The 16,091-nt window shown below is 31.6% G+C and overlaps 1 protein-coding gene across 1 annotated transcript in view; it reads right to left on the minus strand.

Annotated features, from left to right (window-relative positions):
• Positions 1-16,091, minus strand: part of NaCP60E (Na channel protein 60E) — a 152,527-nt gene that overhangs the window by 28,668 nt on the left and 107,768 nt on the right. The window contains exons 2-17 of the mRNA XM_065512938.1: positions 15,186-15,394; positions 14,548-14,875; positions 14,398-14,480; positions 13,936-14,290; positions 13,631-13,858; positions 13,045-13,552; positions 12,429-12,643; positions 12,194-12,364; positions 11,932-12,125; positions 11,409-11,511; positions 11,217-11,345; positions 4,513-4,527; positions 3,865-4,077; positions 1,311-3,742; positions 883-1,210; positions 711-811 (exon numbers count right to left, since the gene is read on the minus strand). Coding sequence (XP_065369010.1) covers positions 711-811; positions 883-1,210; positions 1,311-3,742; positions 3,865-4,077; positions 4,513-4,527; positions 11,217-11,345; positions 11,409-11,511; positions 11,932-12,125; positions 12,194-12,364; positions 12,429-12,643; positions 13,045-13,552; positions 13,631-13,858; positions 13,936-14,290; positions 14,398-14,480; positions 14,548-14,875; positions 15,186-15,394 — 5,612 coding nt within the window. The remainder of the gene's footprint in view (positions 1-710; positions 812-882; positions 1,211-1,310; positions 3,743-3,864; positions 4,078-4,512; positions 4,528-11,216; positions 11,346-11,408; positions 11,512-11,931; positions 12,126-12,193; positions 12,365-12,428; positions 12,644-13,044; positions 13,553-13,630; positions 13,859-13,935; positions 14,291-14,397; positions 14,481-14,547; positions 14,876-15,185; positions 15,395-16,091) is intronic.

A 16,091-nucleotide genomic window follows, 5' to 3' on the forward strand; every position in this document is an offset into this window, starting at 1 on the left:
ATAAAAGGTGCATAAAGCATTCAAATATTTAGTAATAAATAGTATTTATGTAAAAATTTAATACAAATAAATGAAATAAATTATTTATATAAAAAAGAAATAAATTTCAAGTCGTTGTTTAATACGACTGTCTGGATTATAGTCTATAACCAGGATGTCAAAAGTTTTAAAAGTAATAATTATATTATTTATTAAGTTAAGAATCAAGATGCATGAACCGATAATTCTGAATTTTTAAAAGCGATCTATTCTAGACTATAAGCAACAAAAACATATTTTAAAAACATAAAATCTTTTATTAAAAGAGCAATGCTGATTTGAACAAACAAAATTATTTTTGTTAAAGACTAATTGACATGATCATTATCATGATCAATCGGAAAATTAAACAAAGTGTTATAGACTATAATTACAACGTTATCTGTAGAGAAATTTACAGAAGTATTTATCTGAAAGTACATAGAATAGAATTGGTATTTTGCAAAAAGAAAATCGATTAATTAAACATGTAAAATAAACGGCATTCCTAATACATCATACATATATTTATAAATATATTTATATATATATATTAAAATAGATACATACAAATATCGATTGAAAAAAATACATATAAAACGAAGATATAAATTAAAATAAATTACTGATATCAGAAGAAAAACAAAATATATGTTAAAAACAAGATATAAACAACACAACACCAAACTTACCGAGATATGGCCCTTAAGGGTCTTAAAGCTCTCAGGGTTCTTAAAGAGCGTAATACTTTTAAATTTTCATTCTCCTCAATTAGTAAAGAAAAAACGGAAACCTATAAATTAAATTTATACAAATCAATAAATTAATTACAATTGTTATAAATAAAGACCTTAAAATACTCACAAAAACAATTATAAAATCCAGTATGGTCCAAAAACTCGTAAAGTATTTGGAAAACCCCAAGGCCAACCATTTCAATACCATCTCAACGACAAATATCAAACAAAATGAAAAATTTGTCCAGTACAGTATGCGTTTCAGCGATTTATTACTGTCCAAATAGATGTCTTCGAAGCATAACGTTATGCTGGAGGCGAATATTAACACCAAGACAAACCACTCAAAGGCTGGAGTATCCACAACAGTCAAGACGGCCGTTCTAACGCGTGTCCAATGTTTAGCACTTTTTGTATCCATGCAGGACATAAACCATGGACAGCGAAAGTAAAAGCTGAAATAGTCATAGAAAAACACAATTAAATTAAAAATATGGAAATATTATCATTCTAATTTTTAAATAATTGAATCTCTAAAAAAAAACTACTACTCACTGTTCATAGCACTTTTGTGGAAAACAATCATCTGGCACTTTTGGTGGTTTCGTTTGTCCAAAACTTGGAAAAGTCATGGGATCATTGTATGCTCCCTGCGAGTTACGTCTCCCACCCACTGTGAGATCGTCTACGTAGGAGACCAGACAATGCCATGGTTTTTCGGTCAGTCGTGAGAACGTAGATTTCTGCGACTGGAGACCTTCGCCGTCTCTCTGCGTTATCGAATCACCGCCAGCCGCCAATAGCAGGGCCTCGCCGGGTGTAGTTAGTGCCATAACCGATGATGTATCGGCCGCACCCGAACTATGTGATTCGGTGCGTCCCGACTGAAAGGAAGCAGCTTTATCTAGAGACGATTGTGGATGCTTTGAGCGTTTGACATGCAATTTACTATGATGTGCTTCAACGCTGCCTGGACCAGCCCTTGGGAGGAGAGGTGTGGTACGTGTTTGAGCTGTGGTAGCATGATAGTGTTGCTGGTGTTCGGTGAGAGCCGTTAGAGGGGGTGTCGTTTTCAGCGATGATAATTGCGCCAGCGTATGCGGCTCAATTGTGGACTTAAGCGAGGTTGGTGGTGTGGGTGGTACGACGGCCGAGGAAGATTGTGAGCTATCCCGTTGCAATGATGGCTGTTTCTTTTGTTGTTGTTGTTGTGGTTTCTTTGGTTTTTGAGCCTTAGTCAGCTGCTTGTGCAGCAGCAGATTTTCATAGGAATTTGTACTTTTTAACGAAAGACTATCAATCTTCATGGGTTCGGCCGTTAGACATTTGCGCGGCAATCGTTCCGATTCCATGCGCAATGTAGATATGGGTTTTTCTTCTTCCGGCACTTCCTCGACTCGTTCAATGAGAGACATGCGCTTGAAACGATCGAATTGAGCACTAAATAAATCACTTTTTCGTCGCATAAAGGGTGACTGAGCGCCCGAGGCCTGTGTAGCTGCCACGGACATGGCTTCTACTGTGGCAAAAGGTGCCTGCATTTGATCACAGATTTTTCGTATTTCATTTGTTATACTAAAATCTTCATCGATTTTTCGTTGTTTTTCCAGACTACGTCGTTTTATTTTGGCCGAAGCTCGGCTAGAACTCGCCGGCAGAGTATGTTGTCGGCGGGGCACCGCAGAAAGATCATAGCTGTCGTAGGGATTTAAGGGGGCCACAACCTCATCGGCTGCCGTTCTTTCAGAAGCTCCCGTTATCACCGCTATATGCTCCAATATGGCCTTATTGGCTTCATCGGCTGCGGGCGAGGGTTCTGAGAGTGTGGACAGTCTACGCTCCAACGACGTCGTTGACTTTTTAATCTCCTCCAATTCCTTTTCAAAACTCTGTATAATATTGTCGAATTCCGAGTGTTCCACTAACGGTAGATTATCACTGTCATGACCATTACCATTGGAGGAATGACTGCCATTGCGACGAGATTCTATGGTTTGAAGTATGGAATTGGAGATGTAACTTAAATTCGATTTAATACTGCTGGTTGAGGGTTTACGTTCTTCCCGTCTGCCATCCACTACGATCAGAGAGTCCGTATCGGCTTCCATTATAGCAGAACCGTAACCGACAGTATCGCTAAAATAATTGTTGCTATTATCGAGTATATCATCCTGCAGAAATTGAAATAATTCCTTTTGATCGCAATTCAACAGTTCTTCTCTGAGGTTGGCCTGATTCGACAGCAGCTCTTCGTGCTCCATGGAGATGGTATTCAATGAATGACGCGAATGACCATCTTCGTCTGACTTCAGGCTGCGGGAAGGAATTAAAGATCTCTGCGATTGATCGCTCGACTGTGACAGACGATCCAGGGACTTGCGATAGCTGGGCGATCGTGTTAGCAACGACTTTTGATACTGTAGATAAGATTCATCGTGTTCCTCGCTGCAATGACGCGTTGAACTGCGTTCCAGCAAGGAATCAGCACGCATATAGGAACCGCTACGTTCTTGCAAGGAATCGGCACGCATATATGAACCACTACGCTGATCATTGGCATACGGGTCCGTATCAGTCGAATTGTATTGACCCATCAGCTGCAGTTCTATCGATTCGGTGTAGGTTGTGGGCTCATCGCGTGAATCATTTGGCTGGGTACCAAATCCGGAAGACATTTGATGTTGTAAACGACGATCTACTTGAGGATTTAAGCTATTATTGTCTAATTGGCAGGAGCTGGCAACAGTGCCATCAAATGATGGCATTGCAGGTTGCTGCTGTTGATACAGCAACTGTAATGCTGGCTGTTGGTGCTGGTGATGCTGTTGTGACCCACCACCGCTCAGCATTGAGTGTGATAATTGTTGTGAAGAATATGATTTTTTATCATCTTCCGTTTCGACACCATCCGCAATCGTGTGCAGACTACCTTTCAAAGGTATTTGATAGCCAAAATCGGAACCGGAAACTGGGCGATTCATAGATTCCTACAAAGGGCGAAAAGAATCAAATTTTAACATTTACAATTGAAATTTTAAAAAAATAGTATGTTTTAGTTTTGATTTCTATTCTTAGTTATTTAAACCCTGTTGCAAGATTAATTACTCACCTGATAGCTCAGTCTATGGAATTTTGTTTCCGATATTAGTCCCGGCTTATCGATTGTAGCTGCTGCGGCTGCTTGTTGGGCTTCGATGACGATCTGCTGAAATTTCGTAGCATATTTACGTTCTTTGCGTTCCTTACGTTCTTGACGTTTTTTACGTATCAAGTCACGTACTCTCTCTATGCTACGGGCTAATTTCGATTCTTCGCCTACTTCCTAAAGTTGGATACCAGAGTTATACGAAATTTTTAATTATTAAACAAATCAAAAGCAACTTAGTTCAAAAAGAATTTATTTATTAACATAAAAGAAAATCGAATCAATTGGCCAATCTTAAATTACTAAAAATTTCAAATTTATTTAAAATACAACCAATGCTTAAGCTTTATTTAAACCAATCATATATTATTTGTACTAATTGTTAGTTAATTGTAACTACTAAATTGTAAACTACTTAGAATTTTTACATGCAAATTCATACAGCATTAACTAAAAAGAATATTTCAACTACAATTTAGTTTTCAGTTTTTTTTTTTATTTTTGCTTTTTCAATACTTAAACGCCAACATTTTTTAACAAAATAATAGATTAGAAAAATTAAAAATTGTTTCTTAAGGGAGTTTTTTTTGGGATTTTAAAAACAAAAATTACCTTTTTCTTGAAAATCTGTTAAGATTATTGTATTTTTATGGTGTATAGTTTTAGGGTTTTTTAAAATGTTTTAAGGTGTTTTATTTTTTTTTTAATTTTAACTCGTACGGGTGCACATTTATTTAATTTTATATATATTTTTTGTTTTATTTAAGTAGTTTTTGTGTTTAAGTGCAAATTGTTTTTTATACATTTGCAATAAAGTTTTATTTAATTGAAAGATGTAAAAAGGCACAGTTTGAAATAGTAGTAAGTAAGTAGTAGTATTTATTTATGTTTTTTTTTTAAGTTTTTAGATAAAGTTTAGCAATAATTAATACACACATATAGAGTTTTACACACACACATATACGAGAAGGAAGACAATAAAATATTTGTTTTATTTAATTAAATTTGAAATATATATGTAAATGAAAAATCTTATAGATAAAATATAAAATAAAATAGATGTTTTGAGATTATCAACAAAATTATTTAAAATGTTCAACAGAAATAATAATCTAAATCGAAGTCTATAAAATAGCATATAAAATAGGATTCTGAATTATTTTTGGTTTTAAAAATTAATTTCAATCGTCATTTACAAATTTAGTTATCGAAAAAAAATGATAATAAATCATATATTTTTTTATTGAAAAAAATATATGAACGAATCGTAGAGGAGTATATAAACTTTCAGAAAATTATATTTGTGGCACCCTGTTACCCCCTGTCGACCTCCACTGGTTAAGAAAGCTTTGTAAAGCTTGTAACTTGTAGAAATAGGGACGGATTTCAATAAATGGAACATTGTTATAAGTGGAAATGTATAGAAATTGTTAATTTCACTAAGTTATACTAGTTGTACAAGAAATGTTTCATAAAATATATCCTTTTTCAATAAACTCCAAACTAATACATAAAAAGTTTTTTTTTCAATAACTTAATCCGTTTATTCATGAAAAATAATCAAAGTCATTTTATTGAGTATAAAAAAGTCCAACATTTTTACAAAAGTTTTAATTTTTCTCAAAGATTTTTAAAAAAAATATTTAAAATTTTTACTATTTGAGGTCAATTCGCACCCGTACATGTCAAAAAAAACTAGTAACCACTACTTTGGCTCCTACTTAGGACTAGTTCGGGGAAGTCTTAACGTATTAAAATAACTAGTCACCTTAAATGATAGGTAAAATCACTAATTCGGGGCAGTCTCCTAGAACTGCTGGGTAATCACACATACTTAGGTTTTTGACAACTGAGTTAGGTTTTTGACAGTAGAATTTCTGCTATATGTATATTTCTCTATGCTTCTGCCTTCAAATATTACTACACAGAAAAACGTTTCAACATAAATATTATGATTTGATTTCATTGATTTCAATTCATAACATTTATAAATAATTTCTTAAATATTAAGATTTTGTTCATATTTTGTGTTTTCAAATTATATCTAGAAGGCTTAAAAAATATAATTTCAATTTCATTTATATTTGTATGTTGTTGAAAAATGTTTGAAATTTTCCTTGGAAAATTTTTTATTTATTTTTATGATTTTCAGCTACAAAATGAGCCAATATGCGCGGAAATGATTAAATTTTTTTAAGGGGATGATATGCTTAATGTTTATTTATATTTTATTATGTTTAATGATATTTTTAATTTTCAGATATTGTTGATTCATCTTAAAATATTAGGCAATATATGGCTATTATGCAAATAGTTTTGAATTAATTCATTAGATAATGCAATTATAATGCAATTTATTATAAAATATTATTAAATTTATGCAAAAAAAGCACAAATATCCGTCATGAACAATTTTATAATATTTATGAACATGTTCTTATTCTGAATGAAAAAAGGTTGGGAAAAAAAGTCAAGTTCGATTAATAATATTTATTAAAAAATTCATTCCAATTATGAATTTCTTTTTTCTGTGTAATATAAAATTTTTCAATCGTATAGACTTTTTAAAAAATTCTAAGTTTATCATTAAAAAAAATATAAAACATTTAGTTTTTTTTTTAATAAAAATATTTAATGGAATTAATCTGGACTTTAATTAAAAACATAAACATTTTTTCTCGGGTCAAATTTGTCTAAAGTGTATGATTTTTCTAGTGATTGTACCACTATCCACGAACATTCGGTACATACAATTGTAATAGCATACCTTTTGGCGCAGTGAAAATAATACATTTTTTTATATATCGCCCCCTTAATAAAACAATAGTGTATAACAGTGATGTTCACGCCATACAACAATTGTTTGAAAAATTTAAATTACTTCATTTAATAAATTGGTTTTATTTGACAAAAATTCTAAATCTAAACATTCTTCATTTTGTTTTTATTTTAAGTGTTTGACATTATGTTTGCTGGGTAGCTCTCTCACGAATACATCTTCATTTTTATTTTTGAACATCACTGGTGTATAAGCATATACACCATTATTATAACCTTCACCATCGTGAGAAGGGTATATATAAGTTTGTCATTCCGTTTGTAATTTCTACATTTTTCATTTCCGACCCTATAAAGTATATACAGTGGTTGAAAAAACAATGGAAACTATTCCAAATATTTCATTAGTGGCCTAAAATCTGAAATAATTTTTTAAAAAATTTTAACATTTTTGTAGTATTTTATTTGTATACTTTTATTAACTTAATTTAACAAAAAACAAAGGACATAATTGATTAAATTCTAAAAATGAGAAAACAAAATTAAAGGATTTCTTTATTAAGGCATTGACAAAACAAAGGAAACTTAGGTATTATTTTAACAAATAAGGTCTAAACTTAGCAATAACTCAATATTTTGTTGGGTATCCCTTATTTTTTATAACTGCTGCACATCGACGATGCATTAAACCAATTAAAGAGTCAATGGTCTCCTTTGAAGTATTATACCATTCCCTTATAACCGCCTCCGATAAATCTTCCTTCCTGGTGTAATTTTGGGTCCTTATTTTACGATCTACAATTTCCCATAGATTTTCTATGGGATTGAGATCTGGCGATTGGGCAGGCCACTTCACAACACGTACCTCGTTGGATTGTAACCACTTGGTTACAACCCTAGAGGTGTGTTTCTGGTCGTTGTCGTGTTGGAATCACCAAACTAGGAGCATATTTTCCTCAGTGTATGGATACATAACATCGTTTAATATGGTTCAGTATCATATACCTGTCATGGTATCTTTTATAATATGAATTGAAATGATACCTTGCCCTTAAAAGCATCCCCATACCATAATATTGCCATCGCCAAACTTTACAGTCTTATTTGTGTACTTTGGATCTAATCTTTTCCCTTTGGTCGTCTTACAAATGTTCTCCCATCACTGCCTCTTAAATTGTATTTCGATTCGTCGGAAAAGAGGACAGTATTCCATTTCTGTATCGACCAGTTTAAATGATCCCTGGCAAATTGTAGACGAGCAGAACGGTTCTTTTTAGAAATGGGTGTTTTTTTCACAAGACGATAGCAACCAAGACCAGCCTCATTTGCCCTGCGACTAACTGTTCGGGTACTTATTTCTAATTTTAGGCTATTAACAACCTCTCGAGGAGTTATTTTTGGGAATTTCTTGAACTCTCTCGCTATTAAATTATCTTGTCTAGGAGTAGTCTTACGAGGTCTTCAACCTAAATGTTGAGTTTTTATAGAACCGGTCTCACGAAATTTCTTTATAATTTTTGAAACTGCTGATTTATTTATTGAATATTTGTCACAGATACTTTTTTGTTTTAAACCACCTTTGAAATCGTTAATTATTTTATTTTTTAATTCTTCACAAATCTTAACTTTTAAAAAAAGAAATTATGCGAAAAATTTAGAAAAAGAAATTGTGAAAAATTACCAGAATTTAAAAATAAAATAAAATAACTGTAAACAGGATGCTTTTTACATCGATCTTTTAAATATTATTTTCGTTTTACACTTCTTTCTTGCAGAAGTTTAAAAGTTTCCATTGTTCCACAGTATCGAAATAGTAAATATTTTAAATTTTGTTCCCTTTTTCAGAATATAATTAATTATGTTGTTTGTTTTTCAGTTAATTTATATAAATAAAACTATACAAGTAAAATATAAAAAAAAAATATTTTTTAACCCGAATTTTTTTTTCACTAAAAAAAAAATTAAAATGAAATAAATTTTTAAAAATTTAAAAAAAACAATTCGAAAAATTTTAAACTCAATTATTTCGAAATGGCAAAAATTATACACTATTGTTTTATTATGGGTACGATATGTATATGTTACTTGTTTCACTTGTTTTTGGCATTTTTATTTAAAATAATTATATTGGTTTTTTCTTTTATCGGCTGACTCAAATTTGACACTAACTTATGAGGATTGCTCACAGCAGTCATATTTTTACGATTTATTATTTTATGACATACGACTTTATGACTACCGTGTGAATACCCTAATTGACTAGCATGTATTTTGTTGTTGCAAGAGTTAGGTTTTTGAAAATTACGTCTCGTCTCTATGTTACAATATGACTGCACGTTTAAGGTATCATAATAATGTTTGATATTAAAAAATATTGTAATTTTTTTAATGAATAATAGAAAAAAATATTTTAAAAAATTAATTTTCATATGAATTTTATCCAATTTAATAAAATACTAGTTTTACAAAATATGCTTAACTGTCCACGTTTTTAAATGGGTGGCAACAATTAAATGGCAAATCAATTCCCATAAATTTGTTTATTATGATTGTAAAGAATTTTGAAAACTTAGAATTTTGTTTTAAAAAAAAAACTAAAATAGGGCGCACGATAATATCGATTTATAAATGTAATTTCTGAAGTTAGTACTTATCAAATAAGTTAAACATTTTCAAATTTAAAAATAAAGCAAAAATTTGTATACTCTTTTCAAAATTTTGACTTTGATTTTTTTCATGGTTATGCGATTCGTTCGTATATCATTTTTCAATCTAGCAAAATGGCTATAAAAGAAATAGATTTATTACCACTTTATACTTATTGCCCTACACAGTAGGGACTCCGATTGGTCCCACTGTTACCTAACATTCACTATGATCAATTGTAAAATACCCCAACGCTAAAATTTGCAACACGTTGCAGGCTTTTTGAAAACCTATTCGATTCTCTTTTCACTTTACATTCTTCCAGGAAATGTTCTAAAAATCTGTAAAACACAAAATTTTCTGTAGAAAATAGTGTTATACAAAAAATTCCTATAGAAAAAACTGTTATACACAAAATTTTCTATAGAAAAAATAGTAAACTAGTAAATTTCTGCAAACAAAATTTGTTTGTTATAATGTTCTACCAAAAAACTGTTATACACGTAATTTTCAATATACGAAATTGTTATACACAAACTGTTCTATAGAAATAAATATGATAAAGATAATATACAGCCCAATTATGAATAAAAAATTCCACGGGAGTTTGTTCCCCGGGAGTTTTTTCCCATTGAATTTGAATAGGAAAAATGGGAAAAGGGAAAAAACTCCCGGGGAATTTTTATTCATAATTGGCCTGATAGTTTTGGCATAGCCGAATAACGATTTCTTACTTGTTTTTAAATAAAATTCTCACAAACGAGACTTTTTACATCAAAATTTATGATTCTCAATCTCAAAACATCTAACATTATTAATATAATTAATATTAAACTTAAATTTAAATTAAAAAATTCAATATAATATAGCAAAATAATGATTAATGCAACTATTAATTTATTATTTATGTATATTATAGGAAATATCATATAAATACAGTGAACGACATTAAAATACTTCGATATTTATATGGGAAAACCCTAAAATCTGGTTTCAATTAGGAATAAAACGCACATTACAGTTTAAACTTCTAAACTTCTAAAATTCCTTAAATTGTTTTTCGTTGTTGAGCACACGAGTAATTAATTGAATTATGAAAGTAATTGAAACCAGTTTCAATTTATATTTTAATTCATTTTTTAATATCGCTCACTGTAACTACAAATTCATATAATAAAAGGCCAGAATTTTAAACATTTTAAAATGAGTTTAAATTGCAAAGGAATTAACATTACTTTTTAAGTTAAATATTACTGGCACAGAAACTCAGAGCCTATTTTGTACTCATTGCAAACCGATTACAATCAAAATTAAGTTTTCTTAACAAAAATTATTAAAATTCTGTTGAAGGTATTGTTTTAAGACCTTTTATTTATATGCATATGTATGTTTTTGTTTACTTGTTGAACATCTAATTACACTGAAAAAAAATATACTAAACAAAGTATATAACGACAACACTTAAAGTGCAAAGCAGATAATTTTAATTTCCAACAGAAAAACTCTTAAATTCAATTAAAATTCTAACATTAACAAATTCCTTTAAAACAATATTTCATTTTTTAAGTTTTACATGAAACTATTTAAGCTGGAAAACTTTGTCATCCTGCTTTTATTTTATTTCTCCCTGGTTTTATTTAATTATTTAAAAAAATAATTGATTTATTTTAATTGTTATTAAAAATTACATAAAACACACATACTGAGCTGGCACATTTTATTTATTTTTTTGTTTTTCTTATATTCTCAGTATCACAATCAATCATTAATAAAACGCACATTTAAATGACACTGAATTGTGATTCAAACCAAAAAAAAATAGACATTAAAATATTTAAAATAAAAATAAATGTAAAGTAAGGTAAGGTTAACTAAAATAGCATGCATTATACCTCTTTTTTGGACTTGAGTTCCTCGGAATTAAAACTATTGAGCAACAAGGCCAAGAACAAATTTAAAACCATAAAATTGCCCATCACCAAAGTGGGTAGAAAAATGGCAAAGCAGGAGGAGGCACCTTGCTGAAATTGCAACAAAATAAGTATTAAAATTAATGTTTTATTATATAAAAATTAAAATTTTACCTCTTCTTCAGCTCTCATGCAATCCCATAGAGGTTCTATCCACTCTCCGCATAAGATACGAAAAATCATCATAAATGAATGGAAAAAATCATTGAAATTCCATCTAAAATTCCAAAAAATAATAAAAATTCGTTAACTTTTTATGGAAAACTTAAAATTTCCAAAAAATTCGACCTTTGGCCCCTATAAAAAATTATTAGTCTTTACTGTTTTTGGTAAATTCTTGAGTATACATAATAAACCCTTTAAAAAGGGTTTGTCATTTTAACCAAAACATAAGTTAATGTTATAACCATAGAGAAATACACATAGAACGGAAACTAGAAAAAAAACGTAAACAGTAAAATTACTCAAAATCGTCACACATATGAGTGTGTTTTTGTGTGTTTAGTTTTTTTTTACTAATGCATTCTCACCACTAAGGTTTTTGACAACTGAGTTAAGTCTTTGACAGGAGAGTTTCTGATCTAAGTGTATTTATCTATGGTTATAGCATCGTTTGTTTGATTATATTACATATTACCTTGGCACTGGATCTGGTTCGAACTTCTCTGGGGTATAGTCTTTTGAAAATAGTTGCATACCAATAACGGCAAATATATAAATGACAATGACCAATATCAATGTCAGATTACCCAAAGCACCAATTGTCGAAATAATAATGCTCAATAATACTTTCATAGTAGTCCAAGATTGAGCCAGTTTAAGGACCCTTAACTGAATGTAGAAAAATAAAGAAACATTATCAAAGGATCATAAAAACAATAATCTAAATAAATACTTACCAATCTCAAGCCCCTTAAAACACTTAAACCATCGACCAGCTCAAATATAATGTCCAACAAGGAAGCCGTAACAATAATTAAATCGAAAATATTCCAGCCGCAAAGAAAAAACTCTTTGGACAGGGCCATCAATTTAATGATACACTCAAAGGTGAAAATGGAAGTGAAAACCTTTAATTTTGAAAATGTTATGCCAAATGTTATAGAAAGTAATTCGAGTATAGATATAACCCACCTTATTCCCCACATCCAAGGCATTGCGAAAACTCTCACTCATGCCATGATGTTCCATGGCTAAAAATGCTGTATTCAATACAATGCACAGCGTTATGGCCAATTCAAATAATGGATCTCTTACAACTTTGTAGAGGCAATTTTGAAATTGCAACCAACCCTCGTAGTCAATGCAACATTGAACACATCTATCACAATTGCGATCAGGAAGATCATCTGGAATATAAAAAGACATATGTATATAAAGGCATGAAGATTGTATAAAGTTACATATTTTTAAAGAGAAACATTTGCAATCATTTCTAATAAAGGAAAATTCACTAATAGGTCCCACTTTGGTGACGTGATTTACAAAATTAGGAAATTAGCCAAATCGGTGCAACCGTTTTCCGATTTTGGATAAATCGAAAAAAGTGGGCGTAAAAATGGGCGTGGTCAATTTTTCATAAATAACCTAAGTTGGACTATGACCAATATTTTAAAAAAAATTTGTCTAAATCGGTCCGGCCGTTCTTAACTGATACAATTACCAACGAACGACATTTGATTTTTATGTATATAGATAGAAGAAGAAGATGATATAGATAGATTTCAAAAATCATTTCTTAACTACTTACCGATTACAACAATTTCGGAAGAATATTCCGGATGTAAAGCATAAATATTATGCTTTTTAATGCGCGCTATATTACCATTGCACTTTATCAAACGCACCTCACGCGGCGACAGCGCCAACGTTACAGTCGTATGATCGTTTTGTGTATCGGCCGCCGATACATTAACCACTTCGGAAGCCGTTATATCCTGTTCATCATGATCCTCATGATCATCCACAACGCCCGAATCGTCTTGTGACGACTCACGATTCACACCGCTCGAATTCGAACTAGCCTGGCGACTGGGCATCAGGGGATGTGATGGATACAACATATTGGGATTCTTTTCTATATCGTCTTGAAAACAAATGCGCGATTGGCGAATTTGTTGCTGCTGTTGTGTGTCTTTGTGTGAAGTCTGTTCGTCCGTATGTTCACATTTCAAGGCTAAATCGGTAGGACGTTCACAGCTGCTGTGACGTGGACTGGGACTGGGTGTTGGCGTGAGTGAATCATTTTTACTGTGATGCTGTAAGAATAGATAAATGATATTAGTTAATTTTAATTTTTTTTGTTTATTTAAAGAGTTGTTATTAAAAATATTAACCGTTCCATTGCCATTACTGTCCGTAGCGTTGCCGCCTTCTTTGCCCGTACCTTTGGTGGGCTTTTTTCTGCGAGTCTTCTTTTTACTGTAGGAGGCCAATAATACACCCTTGCGCGAATCGATTTTCTTTTTATTATTACCTTTATTCAGTTTTTTAACGTTGAGAACGGACGGGTCGAAGCTAAATGTCGAATCATCTCGATGATCCAATAAGTCTTTTTTACGTTCCTAAAATCGAAATTAAAAACAAGAAGGAATATATAAAATACACAATAAATGTTGAGTTGTTGCATTTCATTACTTACTTCATTCGTTATTTCGGCTTCTTCCTCGTAACTTAGAGCGACTACGGCTAACATTAGATTAATTAAATAAAATGAACCAAAAAACACAACCACTGTAAAAAATGACACACTCATTGGTCCCGACGTGGCCAACACCATATTGTACACATTCTCCCAATAGTCCAACGTTATCAATTGAAATGTGGTCAACATTGACCACATAAAATTATCGAAATTCGTGTAACCATGATTGGGATTTTCGCCCACACACAGGCACGTATAGCCCATTGGACAATGACGAGCACCCGTTAAATTACCGCACAACATGGGCAGCTCTTCATCGTCATACAACCAATTTTCAGTATCGTTGATCCATCTAAAAAAAGACAATACAATGTTATTTAAAAAAGTCCAATTAGGTGAAGGAAGGAGAGTATTAAATAAAATGGAAAATGTTTTTGAGAAAAAAAAAATAAAACCTACAATCTCCATTCAAGATCAGACGTATTCGACCACTCATCGGGTACATTTTTAACACATTTATTACGTAATTCCCCCATATAAACCTGTTGGGAAAAGAAAACAAATAAAATATCCTTTCAAATACCAGAAATATCCACAAACAAAACTTACCTGCAGTGCAAATAGTGCAAAGACCATTAAACAAAATATGGTCAGCGTCATGACCTCGGCCAACTGACGAAATGAGTGCAGTAGTGCATTAATAATAGTCTTTAAACCTGGCATTATGGAAACAGTCTTTAAAGCTCTCAACACACGAAATGTACGCAACCCGGCCAAGTTACCCACATCCATGCCAATGGTGGCATAACCACTGGTTATGACCACAAAATCCAGCCAATTCCAAGGATTGCGCAAATATGTGTATTTATTGAGCAGGAAGCCTTTGGCAATGATTTTTATAACCATTTCAATGGTATAAATCGCTAGGAAGATATATCTGTAAATGAAAATGTTTTAAATAAAAATAAGGCATACAAACACTGGCGTTATTCCACGTATTCCCACGGATCCAAGTGTAGATCAATGTGGAGTGGTTAATCACAGAGATAGAGAGAGAAATTATTTCCAACAACCAGAGGTTAGAAAGAATTAATAGTTTTGATTGCTTGATCGATTGATTGACTGACTGACTGAAAATTTAATGCAAGGTAATGATATTTGGATAGTTCTTATGATTTTCTATTTTTTTTTTTTCATTGGAATGCTGTACATGTATTAATTCTTTCGAAGCTCGGTTGTCAACTTACTCAGCTTCTTCGACTGTTTCGGTCATGGCTAAAAAAATACAGTTAAACAATATTGTAGCCATAACGCAATAATCGAAATACTGATTTGTTGCTATATACACGCATATTTGTCTCGCCACACTCCAGGGATGAAATAGAAATAAACTTTTTGTGCCCGTAAAGCGATGTATATAATTTTTCCGAAATCGTTTTGAAACCACACAAAATGTCTGCAATAAAAAATTCAAACAAAAAATAACCAAACAAAATAAAAAGAAAATGGGAAGAAAATTGTTATTAGTTAAGTAAATAAGCAGCAAAATTTGTTTTAAACATTTTTTAAGTGTTTAATTTTGGGAAAAAATTCACCATTGTGTTTTATTCTATCAAAGGCTCTCGTAGAGCACTATTAATTTCGTTAAAGAAATTGAACTGAGACATTTTGTTCAAATCAAAATTGTTTTTTAATGTTCGAATAAATTTATAATTTTTGTCTAATGAAATAAAATCTTTCAGACGTCCAAACTTTTCGGCTCAAAGCCGAGTGTTTGTTTACAAGGGCGGTGGGCTTTGACGAAAATTCACACGCACTGACGTGGTCTTATCTATTGTTTAATTTTAAGTGTTTTTGTTATTTTAAAAATTTTTATGGAAAACTATTACAAAGTGAGATAACCGGCAGAAACGCCGGTTTTTCACCATTGAAAAACCGGCGTTTCTGCATTTTGCAGAAAAAATAGAATAGAAATAATAAAATGTTACCAGATTGGTAGCATGTTCCGGCTGACATCAGCCAATTTGGCTGATATCAGCCAAAGGCTGATGCCTGTGTAATTCTTATGGGATTTTTTGGCTGATAGACCCCCCAATTTCAAATCGTAAAAACTTCATATAAAAAAAATGGTTTGGCTGACGTCAGCCGCTGAT

The sequence above is a fragment of the Calliphora vicina genome, chromosome 5 (genome assembly GCF_958450345.1).
Source record: "Calliphora vicina chromosome 5, idCalVici1.1, whole genome shotgun sequence".
In the NCBI taxonomy this organism is placed as follows: Eukaryota; Metazoa; Arthropoda; class Insecta; order Diptera; family Calliphoridae; genus Calliphora; species Calliphora vicina.